Here is a 26,312-nt window from a genome sequence, read left to right on the forward strand (position 1 = left end):
CTGTTTGTTCATAGTCATTGACAGTGGGTTTTAGTGGTAGTGAATTGTTCCAATGACCATGAAAGTGGCTGAAGCAGGTGCTGTGGAGTGCCTAGAATTTGGTCAACATAAGTATGCCAAGGACATCCTCTGCATGTTGGGCCATTTCCAGTTGTCTTGCCTTTTGTCTTGCCTCTGGACTTTGATAGCTCTAAGAGAGAGTGAGGCTGATGAGTTTGTGTAATTCTTCCGTACTTCAATCCAATTCATGTACGAGTTAAGATATCACCCCAAGATGTTATTGGTTCTCTTAGAAAATACAGGACAACAACCTCGGGGAGTAGTGTTTGGTCTTATGTCTATCTGTTGATTACATATCTTAGATAACAAACCCTTATCAAAAAAATTTAATACAAAAATTTTTTCCTATCCATTTCACCACTTCCCTTCTTATCTTAGTTGTATTATTTTTGTTTGTGCAAAAGCTTTTCAATTTCATGTTACCAAGATATCTAGTTTTTATATTTTGTAATTTCTTCCGTCTCTTATTTGTCCAAGAATATGTTTCTTATCTATAGCTAGGAAACGAATGTTACCTGCTTTTCTCTTAATGTTTTTATGGTGTGATCTTTAATATTAAAGTGATTTATCCAATGTATTGTAGAATATGATACAAGGTGCTGCTCAAAGTCCAGTTTCTGTCGGATTTCTTTCCAGTTATCCAATCAGTTTCTTTAAGTCAAATATAGTTGAACTCCTAAATTATTTTTATTTTCTGGTTTATTAAACAATGGGTTGAGTTCTATATTTTGCTGATTCTTCTTTGTACAGTTTGTTTTATTGATCTAGTTCTATTTTTAAATCAATATCAGAAAGTTTAATGACTTCTCCCCCATAATATGGTTTAAGATCTGGAAGTACTATTTCTAGATCATACTAACCTCTTTTTAAAAATAAATTTTTATTTATTTCATTAAATATTTCCCTATTGTAAATTTAGCATTCATTTAAAAATTTTTTCAATTTATCTATTTTCAGTTTTCAACATTCATTTCTACAAGATTTTGAGTATCAAATTTTCTCCCCATCTCTCCCCTCCCCCCATCCCAAAACACCATGCATTCTGTTTACCTCTTCCCCCAGTCTACCCTCCCTTCTATCACACTCTTCCCTTCCTTTATCCCTATCTTCTCTTTTCTTGTAAGGTAAGATAGATTTCTGTACCCCATCACCTTTATTTCTTATTTCCCAGTTACATGCAAAAAAACAATATTCAACATTCGTTCCTAAAATTTTGAGTTGTAAATTCTCTACCTTCCTCCCTCCATACTTATCCCCACTGAGAAGGCAAGCAATTCAATATAGGCTATACATGTGTAGTTTTGCTAAATATTTCCGTAATAGTCATGTTGGGAAAGACAACCTATATTTCCCTCCGTCTTATCCTGCCCCCATTTATTCTATTCTCTCTTTTGACCTTATCCTTCTCCAAAAGTGTTTACTTCTAATTACCCCCTCCTCTCATTTGCCCTCCCTTCTATTACCCCCCCCACACCCCACTTATTCCCTTCTTCCCTACTTTTCTGTGGTGTAAGATAGATTTTCATACCAAATTGAGTGTGCATTTTTATTCCCTCCTTAAACCAAATGTGATGAGAGTAAGCTTCATTTTTTCCCCTCTCACCTACCCCTTTTCCCCTCCACTGAAACGGAGGGCCTCTCTGAAGACTTCCTGTTCATCATTTCTTACAGTACAATAGTATTCCATTACATTGGTATGCCAAAATTTATTCAGTCATTCCCCAATTGATGGACATGCCCTTGATTTGCAGGTTTTGGCTTCCACAAAGATTGCTGTTATAAATACTTTTGTACATGTGGGCCCTTTCCCATTTTTATGATCTCTTGGGGATACTGTCCTAGGAGCAATATTGCTGGTCAAAGGAGATGCACATTTTTGTAGGCCTTTGGGCATAGTTCCAAATTGCTCTCCAGAATGGTTGGATCAATTCACAGCTCCACCAACAATGTATTAGTGTTCCAACTCTCCCACATCTTCTCCAACATTTATTTTCTTCCTGTTTTGTCGTGTTAGCCAATCTGATATGTGTACTATGGTATCTCAGAGTTGTTTTGATTTCTCTAATCAAAAGTGATTTAGAGCATTTTTTCATATGACTGTACATAGCTTTGATTTCTTCCTCTGAAAACTGTCTGTTCCTATCCTTTGACTATTTATCAATTGGGGAATGACTTGTATTCTTGTACATTTGACTCAGTTCTCTATATATTTTAGAAATGAGGCCTTTATCACAGGCACAAGTTTCAAAAATTCTTTCCCAGTTTTCTGCTTCCCTCCTCATCTTGGTTGCATTGAGTTTGTATGCGCAAAAACTTTTCAATTTAATGTAATCAAATTATCCATTTTGCACTTTATAATGTTTTCTATCCCTTGTTTAGTCAAAAAATATTCCCGTCTCCACAAATCTGATTAATACGCTATTCTTTGCTCCACTAATTTGTTTATAGTATCAATCTTTGTACCTAGCTCATGTACCCATTTGGACTTTATTCTTGTGTACAGTGTCAGGCATTGTCCATGCCTTGTTTCTGCCACACTGATATCCAATTTTCCAAGCAATTTTTTTCGAACAGTGAGTTCTTTTCCCAGAAGCTGAGGTCCTTGAATTTATCAAACAACAGATTGCTATATTCATTGACTACTCTGTCTTGCATACCTAACCTATTTCACTGGTCTAGCTTTCTGTTTCTTAGCCAGTACCAAGTGGTTTTGAGAATTGCTGCTTTATAATACTATTTAAGATCTGATAGACATAGGCCACCTTCACTAGCATTTCTTTTCATTAGTTCACTTGATATTCTGGACCTTTGCTCTTCCAGATGAATTTTAGTGTTATTTTTTCTAGCTCTAGAAAATAATTATCTTGTAGTTTGGTATAGCACTGAATAAGTAAATTAATTTAGGTAGAATTGTCATTTCTTTAGATTCTGTTTGACTGATTCTTGATGTCTCATTTATTCATTAGTTTCTACTTGCCTGATTCTATTTTGTATCAAATTTCTTTCTTCAGTTAACTTTTGCATCTTCTTTTCCATAAGCCCAATTTTTCCTTTTAAGGAGTTATTTCCACCAGTTAGACTTTTTTGCTTCCTTTTCAATTTGTCCAATTTTCCTTTTCAAGAAGCTGTTCTCTTCAGTGAATTCTTTTTTCATATTTTTAACAACATTGCCCAGTTTTTCTTCTATTTCTCTAATTTGGGTTTCAAAATCCTTCCATAGCTCTTCCAAGAAGGCTCTTTGTGCTTCAGACCAGTTCATATTCCTTTGTGAAGAAGTTTCACATGAGAGTACTGTCTCAATGCTGACCTCTTTGATATTTGTGTTTTGGTCCTTGTCCCCATAGAAAGATTCTATGGTCTTTTCTTTTCTGCTTTGCTTCTTACTCATGATAATAACCCTTTTCCTGGCTTTTAAAGTAGATCTCTGCATCTGTGGCACAGGGAGCTCTGTCCCACAGTTCCTGTGCCTAAAACTTGAGGCTTTGTGTGTTGTGGCCTCTGGTTCTTTTAGCGAGAAGCTAAAATGTTGCAGCTCACCTGGTGCTGAGCTGGCTGGTGTTTGAAAGCAAAGGTTAGGTGAGGTCTTTTTGAGTTTTCCCTGAAGCTAGCTTGTTAAGTGTGGGGAAGGGGTGGTCTGAATTCCTGAGGATCCTCTGCTGAGCTAAAGCATAGCAAGCTCAGCTGTCTGTGCTAGTTTCTTCCCAGTTCCACTGGAGTGCTGAGGCATGCCTGTAGTCCTGGTGTAGGCAGTTCTGGCTTCACCCCCCTGAGGTCAGGATCTTCTCCCAGTTTGTTGAGGTGGAACTGTCTGGGACAGGTCAGATTCTGCACTGGTCGCCTTTGACCACAGCAAGAGGAACTCTCCTTAGCTATCTTTCTAGCCTCATGGGCTGCTCCCACTGTTCCTGGGTTATTGTAGGGGAGATATTCTCTGGGCTGGTCAAGGTCAGCAAGGGGAAGGAGCTAGCAATTACTGATCATTCCACCATCTTGGGTCCCAGAACCTGAAAATTCTCTTATATCAGTTATGCAACACATACACATAATCAAAATCATGTTTTCTCTTTGGATGTGAGTAGCATTTTTCATCTCCCCCCATGATCATTGTCCCCCTATTTGCCATGAAATCTCTCCATGTCCATGCCTTCTCACTCTTCTTGGTGTCAATTGCTACCAAGAGCATTCTCTTCTGATATCTTCCTAGATATTCTCCTGATTCATTTCAGAGGCTCTTGAGGTGGTTAGTTCCCTTATGGGGTAAAAACTCATGAAATCCAATTTTCTGATAATTATGAAACCAATAGTCCTTGTCTAATTTCCCCATAGTCCTCAAACAGTTGTTTGTTTGATCACTTTGTGTTTTAACCTCTCATACTCTAAAAACAGTCACCTGCAAATGAACTGAGGGACCACAACTTCCTGCAACTTGAGTTTTTTTCTCTTTCTCAAACAACTCCTCTCAGTCCATTATCTGAGGTGTGTGTCCTCCAAACAGTCTGTATGTCTTCTCCCATAATAAAAGAAAAGCACTATCTCTACATATAAATTTTTATGTTTTTTATCCACAAAACTCCTTTTTTTTCCTTTTAGCAACCAGAATGTCACCATATGAAAGAGAAAGGATTTTGCATACTTGACAGGCAGATTTGATTCTTTTTCTTTACACAAAAATTCATTTTCTGTTCCTTTCAATAACCAGGTTGCTGGTTATGAAAGGGACAGTACATTACAGATGTATTTTTAATGCATCTAGAACTATTTTTAATAGTTCTCTGTGTGTCAATCTTTTAAATAACAATTTTTGAAGAAAACTAAAAACTTCCCAGCATAAATGTATGAGTATTAAATACACGAGGTAAAGCATACTCCATATCCCTAGCTTGAAAAGAGTTCATGGATCTTTAGAGAAAATCAGTAGCTTTTTGAATATGAGAGTGGTTTCCATTTAGTACACAAAGAATAAAACTAAACAGTTGGAAGGAAGCAGACATTTATTACCTACCTGCTATATGCCAGGAACCATGCTGATCAATTTATTAATCTTCTCATTTCACCCTCACAACAACTCTGGAAGGTAGGTGTTATTATCTTGATTTTACACTTGAGAAAAATAAGGTAGAATGACTCACGCAGGGCCACATAGCTAGTGAGTGTCCAAGGTAGGATTTGAACTCAGGTCATTCTAACTCCAGGCTCAGTATTCTATTTGCAGTTTAATTAAACCATTTCATTGCCATTATCACTCCTGCCTCATCTTTGTAAACTGCAAAGTGTTATACAAATGTATGCTTGTTGTTATTATCTTAGAAACTTTAGTCAAGTGTCAAATATCCTCAGTTCTAAAGCTTCTCCTTCACGTTTTGCTGTAGATCAGGGTGAGCAAGAGGGGAAGCTCCAGCCTTAACACATGACATAGCTTCTTTTCCTATAGAGGGTTCCATCTTGTCATGGATAGATTGTATCAGATGCTGAAACAAGTAGCTTTTGGCATTGGATCTTCCTTTTTCCCTGAATTTCCAAATTCCCTTTATCTATATCCATGCCTTCCTATTTGCTCTTGAAGTTCCATCTCCCTACCTCTTCAAACAAGAGAAATGACCTTTTAAAGTGACAAATCCCTGCATGATACCCAACATGAGTCCATTTCTCTTGATAGAACATTGTGACCCCATAGGTTCACAGGAACATTCATCAGTGGAACTGCTTCACACCACTACAACAAGATTTTCCTTGTTTACAATCTCCTTTTAATCAGTTCTCCCTCCTTCTCATTCCCTCCCCTGTGAGTGATTCTCTTCTCTCTCTGAGAGGCTGCAGGGATCATTTTCCCCTCATTGCTAGCTCTTGTTTTGACCCAGTAACATTATACTTTCCCCTCCATACTCCTCTTCTCCTTTCTTTCATGTACCTCCTCATTTTGTAATGTAGTCAATCCCATAAGAACACTGATTCCTCTGTAGGTGGCATGTTGCCACGTTCTGTTCATAATGCTCCAGACTTATTATCCACTATTAATTCCATCTGACTTCTGCCTTCACCCCGTCTCTTTGTTCATATTTTGAATATCTCTCACTGGTTTCTATGTTGTCACTCCGATACTTTTCTTTGCTGCCACATTCATTTAAATCTCTTGCATTTCCATCATCTCAGGTATTCAAGAAAAAAATAATCTTTTCAGGTCTCATTTTCTTCATACTAGACTTCACAATTTTTTTTCATTGAATGTCTATCTTTATTCTTTAATGTCCATATTTTCTTGATTTGTGTTCAGGCTCAATTTTTCAGGGTAGATTATACTGGGTTGCATTCTGAGCTCCACTGTTCTTCAGAAAAATTCCATTCCTTCCTGAGTTTTCTGATGGGTATAGAATAGTCTTGTGTTATCTGAATTCCCCTTCCTTTGTATTTGAAGATCATTCTCCTGGTTACTTGCAGAATATGTTGCTTCTCAATTGAACCTTAAAATTTAACTACTATGTGTCTTGGAGTTTGCAGCCTTGGCTTTTTTTTTGGAGGTATCCTATGCATTCTTCATTTGATATTTTCTTTCCTGTCTTCAGAAGTTCTGGACAGTTCTTTTGTATTACTGCTTCCATTATAGTATACAGGTATGTTGTCTTACTTTCTTCTAGGAGACATATGATCCCCCTGTCTTCAAGATCAATATGTCTGCCTTGAATATTTTTGTTTAATGCTACTGCTTTTTGCTTTTCTTTTATATTGTCCTTTTTTTATGAATATATACATTCCCAGTCAGTTGTCCTTTCTTGTTTCTTTGCTGATACTTGCCATCGAAGATTGAAATTTTCTAATCTGCCTATTATTTCTGCTGTTCAGGACACAGATTCTACTCCCATCACTCTCATTTCTCTTTCAAACTACTCAGGAACAATGTACTGTAGTTCCATATTCTCCCCAAATTCAACAGGGTCCTCTGTTGCATCAAGGATTATTATTTTTCCTTTGTTTTCCAATATCAGTTTGTAGATGCCAGAACTCATTTATTAGTTCTGGACAGGGTACTTCATTCTGCTGTCACCATTTTCTCTATTGATTTATCAGCTTATGCTTGAGGTCTTTGATTTATCATCTTCCTGAAATAATTTCTTCTCTTATTTTCTCTGATTGCTCCTTTCTGGTTCTCTCCTCTCTCATGGTGGTTTTCCTTGGACTAAATCCCAAAGTATCTCAGCCTCCTTTCGTATTGAGCAGTTGCTGGCTCACCAGCTTAGATTTCTTCCTTAAGTGACTTTTTGGAGGGACAAGCTGGCCTTAGCTGGATGCTAAGCTCTTTCCTTCAGGTTTAGTGTAGGGCTGTACAGCCTTTCTTTCACCCACTCAGTGTCCTGTCCCATTCCCTCTGTTCCTCATCTCTCTGGCCCAGTGGTTCTGAGTGCTGCTGTGCTGGTGCTATTGTAGCATGGTAGAGTTGATTTTCTGTCTTGTGGAGTTTGAATCTCTGAGGTTCTTAGAGGAAGGAGACGGGTTGAGGTGTGGTGTTGAACTTCATTTTCAATCCAGATATGTGTACTGCTTCATTCCTTCTGTACTTCCACTATTCTTCCAGAATATTTTGCAGCATAGAGGTCCAGCAGACTACCACACCCGAGAGTCTGTATCTCCTATGACCTGGAAAGAGAGAAAGGGTACTAGGTTGCATTTTGTTGCAATTCTGTGGGCTGATCTGCTGCTGGAAAGGTGATGGGCAGTGGGGGAGGGAAGCTAAGTTAACTCAAAGTAGATATCAATTCATGGAGATTTTTTTTAAGTCTTTCTTTTTTGAATTCCTGGTTTCCTAGATCTGGAATACATTTGAAGTTGCTTTATCATCAGCACATCATTTTTGTTTGGAGAGTTTTGAGAAGTTGTGAGGATCAGAGAAAATGCCTCTCTGGCATCTTATTCATCATGTGACCACAAAATCAGTTCTTAGGGACACATTTATTTCTCTAAATACTTTCATTAGTAGGAGAGAAAATTGATCAATGAATTGGGAACAAAACTAAAAAAAAAAAACTTGAACAAGAAAAATTTAAAATCCTTAATTAAACATCAAAACAGAAATTCTGAAAAGTAAAGAAAAAATTGGTGAAATTGAAAGCAAAAAAATCCAGTGAATTGATAAATAAAGATTTGTTTTTTGTTGTTCTGTGGTTTTTCTGTTGTGTCTGATTCATTTGGGTTTTTTTTTTTTTGGCAGAGACAAGGAAGCATTTTGCCATTTCCTTTTCCAACTCACTTTATACTTGAGGAAATTAAGGCAAATGGGGTTAAAGGACATGCCCAGGATCACACAGTCAATACAGTCTTAGGCCAGATTTAAACTTAGGAAGATGAATCTAATCTAATCTAAACTAATGAAATATACACAGTTAACTAATCTGATAAAAAAAAGAGAGAGAGAAAACCAAATTGTATAAAAAGTGAAAAAGGAAAACTCTCAACAATTCTAGAAGAAAAATATAGAAATTTTAAGTAAAAATTTTCCTGAGTTATACCTAACAAAACCGAAAACTTAGAAGGAGTAGGTGGAAGTTTACAAAAATGTAAAATATCATGATTAAAAAAAGAAGAAAGAAAATTTTTATATAGCCTATGATCAGAAGAAGAAATCATCAAAAAATAAAAATCTAGGACCAGCTTTATTTACAAATGAATTCTATCAAAAATTCAAAGGATACTTAATTCCAGTGCTACTTAAACTGTTTTCAGTTGGGGGCTTATCAATCCTAAAAGCACTAGGTTTAGCACAGTGGATAAAAGTCCTTGGAGTATGGAAGAATTCTTTCTAAGTCTTACTTCAGAGTGATATCAGCTTTATGAACCTAGGTAAATCAGTCACTTTCAGCCTCAATTTCCTCTTCTATAAAATATATTTAATAATACCACCTTCTCCAAACACAGCCTTTGCATCTTCACTGCCAATACACTACCCCTCCCCCCTTTCTTGCATAGAGAAAGACTTTTTGAATTTAAGTAAAGACAGTTTATGACTAACTGACCTTCCTGCCAACTCTGAGTCAGACTGAAGTCGAAGCTCATTTGATTCTAGGAAATCAGCCTTCTGCTATGCTGTGCTGTGTTGTCCTCTCTCTCTCTCTCTCTCTCTCTCTCTCTCTCTCTCTCTCTCTCTCTCTCTCTCTCTCTCTCTCTCTCCTTCTGTGTGTGTGTGTGTGTGTGTGTGTGTTTGTGTGCATGTGTGTTGTGCCAAAATACCGAAGTCTAGTGCAGAACAAAAGGAAAAGTTTGGGAACACACACTCTACATGGAGAAGCTAACCGTAGTTCGTTTTGAGCTGAACTTCAAAACAATGACATGAATTGAGTTTAGAATATAATTAATTGTCAAGAAATTGTTTTGACTCTGGAAATATTGGTGTGCCATGAAGACCCTTCTCTCATTGATGTGTTCTTTTTCAGAGGCCCCCATTTTGGGGACATTCCTAGAACAGCCATGCTTCATTCCTCTTCTGTACTACCAACTCTCTGCCCCCTCACTTCCTCAGTTTTTCCATTGCTCCCCCCTTTTATGTATTGTCTTCCTCCATCAGAATGTAAGCTCCTTGAAGGCAGAGACAGTTTTCTTTGCATTTTGTGTCCCCAGCACTGTACCTGGCACAGAGTACGTGCTTAATCACGTTCCTGGTTTTGCCTTGATATATTCTCTGGAATATATCCTACTACTTAACCTACTGCTTATGAGTTCTTGGAATAATTGTATTCATTCATTGGCATTGCTATTTTATTGCAATACTTTTGATAGTTGTGCTTCCTGTTTTCCTTCTTGCTCTCCCTTTCCTTCTTACCCTAATCCTCAGTGATAGCATATGTGATACACTTATGTTTTAGTGATAATTTAGTCAAAATTCCAGGTACATATTTTTAAGCATTAGCTAAGGCCTTTATCATTTGGAGTTGGATTGAACTGGAATGTGGAAAATGTGTTGCACTCAAATTAACATGTAGCAGGGAAATCAAAATTAGAACTAAATTGTGGTTATTTTTAACATGGAAATGACTCTGTAGACCAACTATACTGAGGGAACAAGAGTAATTCACAGAACAAAAACTAATAATAGCAGGGTATCTCATTGATGCAAGGAACTTGTTGAAAGACAATGATAAATTGTGACTTCAGATTTTAGTTGCTTATTGACCCACTTTGAATTTGCAATAGTGATAAGTTCACTTTGCATTCAAAATTCAGAACATTTAAGTATGAGACCCTATATATTAGGATATAACAATTTAATGTGTCATTGTATTTTCTCTATGCATTTTGGGTTTGTTTTCTTTGTTTTCAAGAAATACAATTTAATTTAAAATTAAATGTAATGATATATAGAGTATACGAACTAATTGATTATACTTCTCCCTCTCTAATTGATCTCAAAGTATCTATCATTTGACAAAGCCTATGAAGAAAGAAAAATAATTCAAAGAAAAAGCTCCTATCTTTCCAAGATCACTAGATTGTAGAAATTATGAAATACAAAAAAAGAGACCCTCTGACCCTGAATAAAGCCATGAGAATCATCACAACTTTCAACCTCCTCCTCTCCAGTGCAGGACATTCAGAAGAATAAGGACCAGGAATAAACAGCTAAACTCCAATGAAATGGAAAAACATTTGGTGTCACTCCCCCTGTACTGCCCAGGCCCACCCAAGCGCCCACTCTTGATTCCTAATAAATTACTTTTGCTGAGTTTCAAGTCATCCTCCAGGTAGTCATCTGGGGTGATGGGGTGGCCATCTAGCTCAAGCACAAGGGTGAAATCCTGCACAGTCCACACAAAGTCTGGGAAGAAGCCCATAAACTCTGCTGAATCTTCTGCTCCAACAGCATTAGGTGAGGATTTGGCCTTGATTAACTCTGTCAGCTCTGTCACATATCTAAGACTGTGAATAAGGAAAAGGAAAAACCCGCCAGCCTCATCAGTTCCCATTTCTACTTGTGTACACTTCCCTTCCCTCCAGTCTTACAAGTTCTCTCCTTAGCCTTCCCTATGCAGTCCCCAGGAAACTTTCAAAGACCTGAAGTGACAGAGAAAGAGCTGATCTCTATGAGAAGCCAAAGTCTCTACTCAGCAGGAACCAGAGGGCAGTTACACATGCATGCACACACACAGGCATGCAAGCACATAGACACACAGCAGTGAGGTGATTTTCTACAGTCAAATCAGCTTCACTTTAAGTCTCATTTAGTAAATTATTACTGAAAAACTGTCCTTACATGAGCTAACAGTATCTTTCTCTACTGGGGAGATGGAAGCAAAGGAAACAGGCATTTATTAAATGCCTACAGTATACCATGCACTGTGCTAAGCAATTACAAATATCTTATTAGATTCTAGCAACAACCCTACAGCATCAATGCTCTTGTTATATTCATTTTAGAGCTGAGGAAAATGAGACAAACTAAGCTCAATGACCTGCCCAGCATCACGCTGTGTCAGTTGTGTCTACGTCCACAAGTGAAATTAGGTTTGATTTGAGGTCCAGCATTCTATCCACTTTGAAGGCTTGTCCAGAACACCCAGAAACCACAAGTGTGTAGAAAGAGAGTACTTCTCCTTGACCCCTTTATAACTCCCAAGGCTTTCCCCTTGAAGGAAATTATCTTTCTTTCTACTGTTTTCTGTCATTTAATTTTTGGTAGGTGTTGGTTTGTTGGTATGTATTTTATTACTATTATTTGTATTGTTTTAAAATATTGACATTGTTTGAGGTCTATATTTTCTGTTCTCATTTACCTGATCTTTGCCCATAGCAAAGCAGGAGTGAGCCTAGAGGAGCCTTGTACAATTATCTGTTAGATTTGAGTGTGAGCAACAGAGCTACCCGGTTATTGTAGGTTTGAACCCTGATAGAGCATGCTGGTGTGGGAATATGTAGTTACTTTTTCAATGCCATACCAATCAAATTATCACATAATTATTTGTAGAGCTGGAAAAAAGAATATCAAAATTCATCTGGAAGAACAAAATTTCCAGAATATCAAGGGAACTAATGAAAAGAAATTCTAGGAAAGGAGGTCTAGCCCTACCAGATCTCAAATTGTATTATAAAGCAGCAATTATCAAAACCACTTGGTACAGGCTAAGAAACAGAAGGGAAGACCAGTGGAATAGCTTATGGACTCAAGACACAGTAGTTAATGAATAGAGCAATCTACCGTTTGCTAAACCCATGGACCTCAGCTTCTGGGATAAGAACTCACTGTTCAACAAAAATTGCTGGAAAAACTGGATAACAGTGTGGCAGAAACTAGGCATAGACAATGCCTGACACCATACACAAGAATAAATTCCAAATGGAGACATGATCAAGGTATGAAGACTGATACTATAAACAAATTAGTGGAGCAGGGAACAGCATATTTAGAAGATTTATGGAGAAGGAAAAATTATTTGACTAAACAAGAGAAAGAAAACATTATGAAATGCAAAATGGATAATTTTGATTACATTAAATTGAAAAGGTTTTGCACAAACAAACCCAATGCAACCAAAATTAAGAAGGAAACAGGAAACTGGGAAAGAACTTTTGCTACTAGCATCTGTGATAAAAATCTCATCTCTAAAATATATAGAGAACTGAGTCAAATGTACAAGAATACAAGTCATTCCCCAATTGATAAGTGGTGAAAGGATATGAACAGGCAGTTTTCAGAGGAAGAAATTAAACCTATCTGTAGTCATATGAAAAAAAATGCTCTAAATCACTATTGATTAGTGAGATGCAAACCAAAACAACTTTGAGATACCACATCATGCCTATCAGATTGGCAAGATGAAGATAAATGTTGAAGAAGATGTGAGAGAGTTGCAACACTAATTCATTGTTGGTGGAGCTGTGAGCTGATCCAGCCATTCTGGAGAGCAATTTGGAACTATGCCCAAAGGGCTACAAAAAATGTGCATACCCTTTGACCCAGCAATACTGCTTCTAGGACTGTATCCCCAAGAGATAATAAAAATGGGAAAGGGTCCTATATGTACAAAAATATTTATAGCAACACTTTTTGTGGTGACCAAAAAGTGGAAATCAAGGGGATACCCATCAATTGGGGAATTCCTGAATAAATTGTGGTATATGAATGTAATGAAATACTATTGTGCTGTAAGAAATGATGAACAGGAAGACTTCAAAGAAGTCTGGAAAGACTTATATGAACTAATGGTGAGTGAAAGGTGCAGAACCAGGAGAATTTTATATACAGCAACAACCACTGTATGAACATTTTTTCTGGTAGACTTAGAACTTCATTGCAATGCAAGGACTTAAAAAATTCCCAAGGGTCTGTTAAAGCAAAATGCCTTCCACATCCAGAGGTAGAACTACGGAATTCGATCACAGAATGTAGCTGATCATTTTCTTTTGCATTATGTTTTGGTTTGTTTTATGATTTCTCCCATTCATTTTAATTCTTCTATGCAACATGACTAAGGAGAAAATACATATAATAGGAATGTATGTGTAAGACCTATATAAAATTCTATGCCAATTTGGGGAGGGAGAGATTAAGGAGAGGGAGGGAGGGGAAAAAATCTAAGGTATGTGGAAGTGATTGTAGGATACTGAAACCAAATAAAATAATAATAATAAAAGTATAAAATAAAATGAGCTGGGGAGGGATATATAAAACTGTTCCACTGTCTTTGCTAAGCAAACCACAACTGAGATCATGAATAATTGGACACAACTGAAAAATGACTAAATTGCAGTAAGTAATACTTTCCAATGTGTGTGTGTGTGTATATATACATATATATATATACACACACATAATATGTGTGTCATGTTACTAAATATAAAAATATAACATTGTATTATGTATATATTCAAATATGTTGTACAATATATATGTAGCACGTATACACACATGTATGTGTCTATATACTTATAAAATACATATTCATACATACACATATAAATATATTTATACACATGTGCATCTATACACATATACATGTACACATACATGATAAATGAATATGTGTGTATATGCATATACAAACATGCATGTGTGCATGTGAGGAAGAAAAAGTGGAGTAAAAAGATTAATTTTTCAAGTGGCTGCTAAGTTATTAGGACCCAAATACTTGTTGCAGTATTTAGTAAACAGGATTCAGATATTTCTTCTGTCCCTGGGCTGTTATGAAAAAAAAACACTGAGATACTAAGGATTCTGTGAACTGAGCAAGTTTGGGAACCTCCAAGATAGAAATCACAGAGTCATATTCAGGCTTGTCATGAAGTGTGTGACTGTATACACTTCTTCATTTATTGGTTAAGAGAGCTCTGTTTGCTTGGAGCTTGTAAGGGCACAACTTGCAAGGTCAGTTTACAAGACTAGGAGACATAATATGGTGAACACCTTCTATATAACAGTAGAGAGGGGATTCTGGGACTCCTGTCTAGTATCTCTCCAAGAGAAATGGGGTTTAGAGCTGGAAGGGACCCAAGAGATCATCTAGCTTAGCCTGCTTATTTTACAGAGGAGGAAACTGAGACTGGGGAAGGTGAAGTGATTTATCCAAGGTTACGTAGGCATCAAAGACATTTGAACTCAGGTCCTCTGACTATAAACCCAGTATACTTTCTGTTGATCACACATTAATATTTCTACTTCAAAATGTATTTGAGGAACTATTCCACTTGAACTTATAAAAATCTTAAGAAACACAGGGACACATTTTGTCATCTCTAAAGAGGGGCTAAGGGACTTGTCTTCCATGGTCATCAGAACATATTTAGAGTTAAGATGCCAGTTTAAGTTCCATCTTCTGTGTGACTTTGGTCAAATCACTGTGTATCTCTATGCCTCAGTGTTCATAGTATTAATAGCTAGCATTTACATAGCACTTGGAACTTTTCAAAGAGTTTTACTCATTTGATCCTCACACCAAGCCTGTGAAGTAGGTGCTATTATCATCCCCATCTTATGGATGAGGAAACTGAGACACAGAGAGGTTCAGTGAATTTCTTAGCATCCTACAGCCTGTTAAGCATCTGAAACCATATTTGAAATCAAGTGGTGTCCCATCCATTGCACCATCAAGGAGTCATGTGTAAGATGAGGCAGTTAGATTCCATGACTGTTCAGGCCCCTTCTAGCTTAGAATGCTCTGAGCAGTCAAAGGGAAGGGCAGAACTCAAGCTTCCTGCCTTCCAGATCATTTACCTTGAAGAAAAGATGTCTTTCACTTGGTGAAATGAAGTCTCATCTCACCAACACTGAGGAAATGGATGCTCTTCATGTGAATTTCCCCCAGTGTTCTTTATCCTGTCTGGTGAGCATCAGCTTTACTTTTTTAATACTTGGGTGAATTAGAAGCAGGAAACACAAACACATACACACATACACACACATATAAGAAAGTCTGTGTCATGTTTTATTAGATGGAACAAGTACATTCTTCAACTTTTTTTGAGAAACTGAAACTCATTTGGTTATGGCACCGCTTTGCTCAATAACTTCATCGCCAAACCAAGGAGTTTTCCTGCACCAGGTAACACAATCATCAATACATTGCTAAAGTGATCCAAAAACGAGGAAAACTGGGACTTATTATTCTCAGCATCAAACTTTTCTTGTAGGTCCTTCATCTGTTTTTCCATTTCTTTAGCTTTTGCATGAAACCCTTCCTCCATCAGCCTCTTTTGTTCCTAAGACAAGGCAAAAGCTCATCAGCATTGCACAGCAGTCAGTTCCCATTCCACCAATACCCAGACAAATCTATGCATTTCTCCTACATAAGGTGTGAGCCCTAAACAGATGAGAAGAGAGGGAAAATGGTACAGAGGATTTCTCCTCAAGGGACATCCCTGGGCAGTGAGCAAATGCATCTATAGGTTAGGCCTCCTCTGCAATGACTCATCACTTTCCCACTGCTAGAGACAAGAAGCTAGACCTCAGGGCCAATGCTGAAATCTTGACAGCTGAACACAAGAGCATTTGGGTTGGAACCATGGTCCTAAAAGGGGGGGGGGGGGCTAGGTGGTAGAGTGCTGGACATGGACTTAGGAAGACCTGAGATTGAATCCTGCCTCTGACACTCACTGGCTATGACTTAACTGTTCCTTAACTGATAAAGCATCTAACTCTCCAGATTGTTGTGAGGATAAAAATGAGATAATGTTTGCTTTGTAATCCTTAAAGTGATATGTAAAATGCTAGACATCATCTTCAGCAATACTCTCAATTCATATTTGAGTGACTCAGATGTCCACGTTTAAAAAGGAGCATAAAATAATAGATATAGAGTGACTCAAGATGGGTTCAGGTCAACTTCAAAGTGGCTTGGCCCTTTGATCAACACTGAAACAAATGTGAATCAGTACCTGCCGTGTCTGTTACTAGCATAGGCTGTATCTGGCCAAATTTCAGGAGTTTAGTCAGGACCTACTCTATCCCATGGTGCTTGGGTAAGGGCTTATTGATAATGGTCCTAAAGTAACAAGGTCAGCCACTGGATATATTCTTGCTCCCAGACCTAGCAGTTGTAGGGTCAGGTAGGAGGGTACAATTGACTCAGTCTGGGATACTTGGCATCATCCAGCCCCAAACCCCAGGGGACTCTGGAATTAACTTGCACTGTCCAAGGTTCTTAGGATTACAGATGACTCCCCAGAAAACTTGGATATTTTTAGGGTCTTTGTTGAGAACAAAGAGGCTTTGATATGAATTCAGGAGGTTCAGTCAGAGTGGTGTGGAGGGGAGACAGATCCAATCCAATTTCCTTTGAGATTTCCCTTTCTGTGCTATGATATTAGAAGTACTAATCACAGGACCTGAAAGGTTCATGGCACTTTGTGGTTGTCAAGTCTTGTTTTAAACCAACATTATGGAAATTTTTTCCTACTGCAATTATATGCAAAAGGCTAGGAATATGGCAGGTGCAGAACACAATGGCCTTGTCCTCTGGGCTCACAGTTGGTCCTCTGTCTTTCTTGGCCTCCTCTCATTTGTATGAGGCAGTTTGTCCTTAGAGCCAGGAAGACCTGGATTCAAGTCCTACCCTTGATACATCCTGGCTGTGGGACCCAGGCCAAGTCATTTAGTTTCTTCAGGGCCCCCAGGAATTCTCTAGGACAATCCCTACAGGATGGTACTGATTGTACTGGTAGAGGAAATCTTCTCACTGCAGTTACTTCCATCAGTGAGGTCATAGGGCCACCTCACTCTCGCATTTATGGGGAAGAGACAAGGATTTGGAAATCAAAACACTGGAGGGGTCAAACTTAGTCATCTACAACTTTTAGAAAGGGTATCCCTTATCAGATGCTATCTGTGACAAGTTTAGCAATGGAAACCAGAACTTACTGAGCTCAAGACAGACAGGACGCTGTCAGAGATAATGCCAGAGATTGCTGAATAGGACTTAGAATTTAAAAATAGGCTTAAGTCTGAATGTATAAGTTAGTTGGGATGGCCCTGGATCTTTGTTGCAAAAAGTTTAGTTTCTGGAATCTGGAATCTCCTTGAGAGAAAAGGCCCATTCCAATTGAGGCTCAGATCTCATGGATCTCCTATGGGAGCAAAACCACTGAGGGATGTTCTTTAGACTGATGATTGTATCTTAAGTTGTCTGCCTTGTACAAAAAGGATATAGTAGAAAAGCTTCTGGGCATTAGGTCTTTGCTTTGAACAAAGTATGCCTACCGGTTCACTAGAAAAACATAGACTTTGGCAGGGGCTTGTGAACTTTGAATCTCATAGGGTGAGGGTCTGTAGAATAAGTTGAACTTGGAATAGACTAGCTTGAGCAGCTCATTGTGAGAACTCGGGGTAGGGGGATACTCTATGACTGATGCAAAAATCATTTGAACTGCCCAACAATTCAGTGTACTCAGTGAGGCAGATGTGACTTGACCCTGTCTTACAGGTGAGAACATTGAGGAGGAGGAGGAGGAGAAGAAGGAGGAGGAGGAAAGGGCTCAAACCTAAATCTTCTGATTAAAAGTCCAGGGTCCTTTGCCCTTCACCATGCTAACTTACATGAAGGCAAATTTCCCTTCTCTGTGTGTCTGCCCATCCTTTTCCTTCCTTAGTGGGGATGTTGCTTCCTAAACACAGTCACTGATCTCAGACTTCATGTACCTTTAGCTTATGATCCAGAATCGCTTCCTGTTCTTTAAGGATCTGTTTCCTATCTTCCTCCATCTTCTGTTTCAATTGTTTGATGTTTTCTTCATAACTTCTCTGCTGAGCTTCCATTTTCTGCTGCATTTCCATTTGTTGCTGTTCCAACAACTTCTTCTCCTTCTCAGCTGCTTCTCTTTTCACCTGTTCAACTGTTTGATTGAATAGAAAATATAGAAGATTAAATCAGGAGAGGCTAGTTTTCATCTCTTCCCAGTTAGTCAACAAGCATTTCTTAAGTGCTTACTAGAGGCCACTTGAGAGACCAGACAAAAAGAGGTTAAAAATAATTCCTGCCCTCAAGGAGATGATATCCTAAGGGAAGAAACAGAATCCAAATAATTGTGCAGATTCAATGAATAAAGGGCAAATGAAGTGGAAGGCGGGAAGGTATGTTAAAAGCTGGAGGGACAAGAAAGACCTTCTGAAGAAGGTGAGATTTTAGGTGAGGCTGTAAGGGAGCCAAGGGCTGAGTGTGAGGGAAAGCATTAATGGATTTAGAGACAAGGAGCCGAAAGTCCTGGAGATCAGAGATGGTTTGTTGTGTCTGAGGAACTGAAAGTAATCAGTGCCCCTGAAACAGCATGTGTAGAGGGCAGTAAGACATAAGAAGCAGTAAAAGGAGGAAAGGGTCAACTTATGAAGGATTTTTTATGTTGAATGGGTGAGTTTATATATGATCCTAGAAGTAAGAAGGAGTCACTGACTATGAGAAACAGACTGGGAATTCCTAAATTTCTTTTTCCTTGATTAGACCAAGAGAAACAGAGTTGAGGAAGTCTAGGGGAGCAGCTTCTCTGACCTGCTGGTAGTGGTCACAGTTGCTGTTTACAAATCCAGCAAGGTCTGGAACGGTAGAGAAGAAGGAATCTCAGGCATTTCAGCAAAATCTTCATGTCACAATGAGGCCCTTAGGGAGAAATTTGTTCCAAACCCATCAAATCCCCTCCATGACCAGATCATCAGATCCCAGCTCCCTGTACCTTCCAAGGCCTTCTCTTGTTCAGTGAGAGCTTGATCTGTCTGCAGGATGGCTTCTTCTGTCATTGCTAGTGACTGTAGAAACTTTTGGAGGACCTCATCTGCCTGGACAAACACATAAGACAGACACATAATTTCCCCCAGGCTGAGTCAGATGCTGAGAAGGGCAAGCACTCTGTAGTAGGAGCAATATCTGCTATATAGGCTACAATATTCTTTTTCTTAAAAGGTATTGACAACATTTTGGGGACCAGAGTGACTCAGAAGACTAAATACAAAGGCCATTAATGTGACTTATTTGTCAATACCAAATGTACCAAAATCCCAGAGCACAAAAAGGTACAGTTATGAGTGTACCATTTCATTCCAACCTTGAACCTGAAATACTAGGACAATCTGCACCAAGCCTGGAATGCTGTGATCCTCATATGGCCCAACTTCCTATATTCCATAGCACCTTTTCTAGGAAGAAAGAAGGGATTTCTATCAAGAACTTCCAGGTGAGATGTGAACTAAAAAGGCAACAGTATTCAGATATTCTCCTCTTGGGTGGTTATTGGATAAAGAAAGTCAATACTCAAATACCCAGTGGGATCAGTGGGGCCTTCCTTGCAGTGTCACCACTGCTGGCCTCCACATCTTTGCTCACCTTTACCCCTTTCCTGGGAAGTTGGTGATAATCGTTCATTATTTTCTCTCTTTCTTTCCTGTAGAGCTGGTAACCCCCTGGCACAGAGTATGTGCCTTGAGAAATGGCTAAAATCAGGGTCTGTGAGAGGTTCTCAAGCTTAGACTGGCAATATTTGGTTGATTCTTCCTCATTTTGACAAATGAAATCATCCTTCTTAGATTCTAAGTTTTCCTGCCAGTGAAATAGAAAGAGAGAAAGGCAATGGGAAAAGGAAGAGATATAATAGCAGTAGTTACAATAGATGAGATGGATATGATGCCTCAAACACTATCAAAGTTCCCTATTACATTGTGAAGGGAGGGAGATGCTAAAGAAACTGTTGAGAGAAAGTCTACCTGCATTTGTTTTTCTGGAAAGATGTATAGTGTGACAGAATAAATTTAAAATTCTGACCTGAGAGCTGAGAGGGCTGGGTTTTAAATCTGCTACTCTCTATCTAGGTCACCATGGATGAATCACCTATCCTGTTTGGGGACCAAAGTGCCCACTCTCCAAACGATCCTCCATGTCCCTGTCACTCTTGAAAGTCTATAATATTGATTCTGCCTTGGGTGTTGGCCAAGTGAATGTTACCAGGCTAAGTAAGACTGAGCAGGCATTTGAGCTGGCAGGAGATGCTCCTAGAAGGAATCCAAGGGTGCTGGGCGTGGGAAGGTGCATAGAGATTAGCGAGTCTGTGAGCTTGAGAAAAACTGCAGTGTGTTCTCAGAGACCATGACTCCATCTATTCAACAATTACGTGAGTGGGTGGTATTTTGTCCTCTAAGAAGTAACTGATTTCAATGTGTCACAAAGAGGGAGCATCTTTTCATGGCAAGTGAGATTTAGGTCTTCCTGCTTCTTGGTCTCTAGAGAAATCAGTTTCTTCTCTTATGAGCTGGGGATACAGGCCCCAAGGTCAAAAAAATTGTAAAGACTCTGACAAGTCACTAGGCTTCACTCAGAAAAGAGAAGTGGAGAAATATAACTGAGAGGACATACCACCAGTTCCTTCTTGAACTTATTTGTGTCATCCTTGAAAGAATGCTTCATGAAAATTGAGATGGCTTCTTTCTCACAGTCTGTATGTAGGTTTAGCAGGTCCTGGAGGGTTTCTGTGGGGAAGTCCACCCTTAGCTTCATCTGTTCTACATAATGGTTGGTAGCTTTTTGCACAGCCGCTGAGTTCTCAGTCTGAGCCAATGCCAACACTGCATTCTCAAGGCAGGGAATGTCTCCCCTGGAGATTGTCTTCACATAGGTCTCCAGCAGCTTTCCCAACCCTGATGGACAAGATGAAATGGAAGATTAGGTGGGGAGCAACTTTCATTCAATTTGTTCCAAGTTTCAATTATCTAGTTAGTACAACCCATGCCTTGCCAAGAATCGCTTTGACAGTAATCTTAGCCAGTGACTTCTAATCACAGCTGTGTAATTTTGATCTAAGGACAGAGCATGATGAGTCAAGCTAATCACTTCTATATTTTAACAATTTAAATGGTTAGGAATTCTCAATTATTTATCAAACCAAAATATGCCTCTTGCAAATTCTATTCATTTCTCCTAATTTTGACTTTTGGGATGAAGGAAAAGCCTCCTTCCATGGGTCTGTTCTTGTGTGGACATCAGTCCTTTCATTGGCTTTAGTTGTGCTTTTCTGGAAATGTTTGACCTTGTCTATGTGTTTCCTAAAGTGAGGTGCCTAGAACTGAACACAGAATACCAGATGTGGCCTAATTGGATCCAAACACTTGGCTCATTCTTGGCAATGAAGGCACTGAATAACTTTGCATTTGAGACTACTGCAGATCTTTTCCCCAGGAACTATTTTCTGTCTCTATTTCCCCTATCCTCCAGGAAACTTGATTTTTATATGGAAAAGTTTGGAAAAAAGTTTATATGGAAAAGTTTGCATTTATTCTTACCAGGTTTTGTCATTTAGAATCATTATTTTATTCTGTCAGGATAACATTGTATCTCATTTCTTTCATTCAGCATATTAGTTCTTCTGAGCTCTATGCCATCTGCACGTAGGATCACCATTCCAATTGCATCATCTTTAACTTTGTCAACATTATTGAGAATATACTAAAAACTTGAGCCATGACATTATAGACTTCCCTTCAATTTGACCTCACATTGTTAAGGGCTGTTTTGGAGGTCAGGTTATTCAATATGTTATGAATCTACCTAACACTATTACCATCTCTTTTAAATTTCTGTCTTGTTCATAATTATAGCATGACACACTGTTAAATATTCTGTTTATATCTATGTTAAGTTGTCACTATTTCTCTGACTTACAGCAATCCAGTTACAGTATCAACCAAGAAAATTGGCTTAATTTATGCAATTTTAGTGACCACTGCTTCTCTTTCTCAATGCTTGTAAACTATCCCCTTAATAAGGTGCTCTTGAATACTGTCAGAAATAGAAGTCAAAGTCACTGGGTTATATTTTATTAAATCTACTCACTTCACTTTTGGAGAATTAAGGCAAGTGCCTTCCTCTACATCTGTGGTTCCTCTCTAATTTAATTTAATCTAATTTAATCTAATCCACCAAAGATCACTAACATTGTCTCAGAATGTACATTCCTAGGCATTTTAAACTGTAAGCTAAGGAAATGAGAACAATGAAAACCAAGTACATAAGGGCGTTAAAATAAAACTCTTACAACGCCTATCCATGTACAAAGAAAGAAAGAACACATATGCAGTCCGAATCAAGTATGCAATAGAGCATGTAAAACTCACGATTCCCATTGACCATGATTCCCCCACTAAGGGTCTTGGGTTTTGCATTGGAAAAGATGTAGGAGCAGAAGTTTTCTGCCTGATCCTTGAATGCAGGCTCCAGCTGGCTTTCTTGGACATCTTCAAGATGGGCTAAGATTGACTTATTATTTGTTGGACGGTCAAATGTAAAACACTTCCGTTTTGGAAAGAATTTTCTGATGCATTCTCGTGGAAGGTTGGCCATTTGAATTTTGCGATGGTTGCCTGAGGGATAGGAAAACAGAAATCATGGTAAGGTACAGGCCTGGGACAAGAGGGTGAAAAAGATGCTTAAGACTGGTAATTGCTGTATTCAAGTCTTCATGTATCCAAACCTAAGTTAGAATGATAGATACAGAATTTTAAAAATGAAATGGAATTAATTTAGGGAAAGATTAGTAGAAGTCAAACATTTTCTTGTAAGTATAATGTATTGTGATATTGTGTTAGGAAACACCTAAAAACATGTAGAGAAACTGGATTTGCCCCAAATCTGAATGGAACTTCTCACAGATTCATAGTTGAGATATGATTAGATAAATTATAATTATGGCTCATTAAAATGAAAAAGACCCAAGAGCTGAAGGCTAAGATCAGGTTAATAGAAGGAAGTCCTCCTTGTATGAAATTAAGAACAATTCTTCTTCTACAAAAAGAATTAGCTACAAACTAATTTTTGTAATATTTGTAGAATTCCTCTACAAACCGAGGAAACTGTCTCAGAAGTCATTTTCAACACTTCTTTCTCACCCATATCCTTTATAACCAGTTAGTTGTATTGTAGTCCCATGTCAATTGTTGAATTCATTGCTTTCTATCTGCTTACACCCCACATTCCCCTGAGTTCAGACCATTGTTACTTCTCACCTGGACTTTGCAGTAGCCTTCTAACTGGTATTCCAGCCTCTTCTCCCTCCTCTCTCCTACTTATTGTACACACTTTACCAAACTGATATAGAGATGAACAAATCTGATTATGGCACCATCTGACTCAAGAACCTATCTACAGTGCTTCGCCAATGCCTCTGGAAACAAACACAAACCTGACTCTTTGCTGTTAATCCTTTCCCAGCCCAGTTCTAATCCCTCTAGATTGGATTCATATTATTCTCCTTGCATACTCTGTTTCGGTCACACTGGCCTCCTGGTTCTCTGGATATGATATCCCTTCACTCATTTGTGTGTTTCTGGCTAGGAAGTTCCTATGTCTGGACTTTTCTCCCTGTCACCTTTTCCTCTTGGATCCTGGAACTCTCTGCAGCCCTGTTTGGACAGTGCCTCCTCCAGAGATCTTTGATGATCCCTGTGATTCCTTAGTCCGTTCTACCTCCTTTGTTCCCCACATTTGTTCTTTATATTTTTTACTCATTTATCTTTCATGTTTTCCCCACCTAGCTTGTAACCTTTTTGAGGGCAGGCTTTTTTGTCGCTGTACGCTGAGCAACCAGCACAGTTCCGTGGGTAGAGTAGATATTTAATGAATACCTTTTTGACTAGAATTGAAGGAATTTATTGCCAAACATGATTTAAATATTTCCAATGAGATCAGCATCCCTGCCTGTATGCCATCAAGGATTTACCAGTCTACAATGAAAATAGTGCATGATTAAAGATATGTACAGTTAAATTTATATCCCCTTGTGAAGTGTCAGAAGAAATGTTACTGGAGCAATAACAGAGCTGAATGGGAGCATCTGATGGTCACGCAGAAATCTTTAAGATAAGCAAGATGTATTTGAGAGAAACACATCCAGTACTTCTCTAGAATTCTCAAGGGGAGAAGCCCTCTGTCTTCACTAGCTAATGGATCTATAGCTAGAGGTTTTTTTGGACATCTTGGACTCTAAACTCTTCGTTTTACAAATGAGAAAACTGAGACTCAGAGACATTAAATGACTTACCCAAAGTCACATGTGCAGCAAGCACCAGAGATTTAATTTGAATTCAGGGCTTCTGACTCCAAATGTCATTTCCATTTTATGCACAATGTGCCTTCTCAAGGATATGACTGTCTATCTCTTGTTATGAATAAGGTCTATGCTGTTACCAGAGAGGAATAATTCCTCAGACTGTTCCCTGGACTGAATGAAATAATCCTTAAAATCAAATCATTCTCTTGAATTCAAATTCCATGTTTGCAAACCAACTGCAGGACATACAGAACATCAATTCCCCTTTGTAAGTCTATAAGATACAAATCCATCACAGAAGTTGGCAAAAATCAGTTATCTCAGGAACTACCCCCACCTTGGAAGAGGTCAGTAAATGATGAAATTTCTGGAGCTACAAAAAAAGAGATTACCTGACCCTCAACAAAGCCATGAGAACCTTGATAGTTTTCAACCTTGATTTCTATAGTCTTTGTATGAAATTCAAAAGAATAAACCCAGGAATAAACAGCTAAGCTCCAAAGAAGAGGAAAAATATTGGTGTCACTTTCCCCTTTATTGCTAAGAGCCACTCATAGGCCAGTCTTAACTCCTAAAAAATTACCTTTACTGAGCTTCAAGGCATTTTCCAGGTACTCATCTGGGGTGATGGGAAGGCCATTTAGCTTAAGCTCCAGAGTAAAATCTCGCACAGTCCACACAAAGTCTGGGAAGAAGCCCACAAACTCTGCTGAGTCTTCTCCAACAACATTAGGTGAGGATTTGACCTTGATTAGCTCTGTCAGCTCTGTCACATATCTAAGATCATGGATAAGGAAAAGGAAATACCCACCAATATCATAAATTCAAGTATTACTTCTGGGATCTTCCCTTCCCTGCAGTGAATCTTATAAATTCTCTCCTCCACCTTTCCTTTTGTACTCATAGGATTTAAATGTAAATTCATACATTTGCAGATGTAAAAGGGCTGAAAAACACGAGCTTTTCAGGGGAGTCCCTGATCAGCTCGATATTTGTTCCAGTCTTATTGAAGTCTCATTATGATTCCTGATTGCTTTACTATTTGAACACAAGTTCTTATACTGAACCAGCCAGTCAGGAAGCATTTCTTAAATGTTCACTATGCATCAGACAGTGTTCTAAGTGCTAGGCATATAAAAATAAAGGCAAAAACATGGTCTCTGCTCTCAAGGAGCTCAAGAACTTGACCCACAATGACAAAGACTGCAGAGGCAAGAAGAATAAGGATTGAGAAAAGACCCAGTAGATATGGCAATTTAGAGATTATTGGTAACTTTGAACAGAGAAGATTCAGTTGAGTGATGAGGTCAGAGGGGATAGAAGAAAGTCAGGGGAAGCGAAGCAGAACAACCCTATCAGTGAGTTTCACTAGGAAGGAAAGTAGAGAAAAAGGATTGTAGTTTTTTATGATAGTTGATAGCATTAAGTGAAGGATTTTTAAGGACAGGGGAAACACCGTTGACTTTGCAGATGACAGAGAAGCAGTCAATAGATAGGGAGAGATTGAAAATTAGTGAAAGAGCAAGGATGATAGAAAGAAAAACCTGTTAGAAATGACAGGATGAGATGCAATCAAGAGCATATGCAAGGCCCTTGCTTTCGCAAGGAGAGGGGCCTCCTCTTCATGTGAGAAGGATGGGATGTAGAGGAGGACGAGTGAGGTGAGATGAGGAAGAGGAGTAAAGAAGAGACTTGGCAGTGACAAGATAGAGGGAAAAATCGAATGATTAACATTTCAGAGTTCTTGAAGATGGAAGTGGAATCCT

At 38.5% G+C, this 26,312-nt stretch overlaps 1 protein-coding gene across 8 annotated transcripts in view; it reads right to left on the reverse strand.

The window, feature by feature from the left end:
• Positions 1–15,437: 15,437 nt before the first annotated feature.
• LOC140529956 (guanylate-binding protein 7-like) overlaps positions 15,438–26,312 on the reverse strand; it is a 433,747-nt gene continuing 422,872 nt past the window's right edge. For 7 of the 8 annotated variants that reach the window (XM_072649010.1, XM_072649012.1, XM_072649008.1 and 4 more), the window contains 7 exons: positions 25,130–25,323; positions 22,616–22,861; positions 20,862–21,142; positions 19,839–20,051; positions 19,192–19,294; positions 18,167–18,360; positions 15,438–15,732 (listed from right to left, as the gene is read on the reverse strand). In XM_072649010.1, coding sequence (XP_072505111.1) covers positions 15,517–15,732; positions 18,167–18,360; positions 19,192–19,294; positions 19,839–20,051; positions 20,862–21,142; positions 22,616–22,861; positions 25,130–25,323 — 1,447 coding nt within the window. In that variant the 3' untranslated portion in view covers positions 15,438–15,516. The remainder of the gene's footprint in view (positions 15,733–18,166; positions 18,361–19,191; positions 19,295–19,838; positions 20,052–20,861; positions 21,143–22,615; positions 22,862–25,129; positions 25,324–26,312) is intronic. The other variant, XM_072649009.1, reaches the window with a different exon arrangement.

This window comes from Notamacropus eugenii, chromosome 2 (genome assembly GCF_028372415.1).
Source record: "Notamacropus eugenii isolate mMacEug1 chromosome 2, mMacEug1.pri_v2, whole genome shotgun sequence".
Taxonomy (NCBI): Eukaryota; Metazoa; Chordata; class Mammalia; order Diprotodontia; family Macropodidae; genus Notamacropus; species Notamacropus eugenii.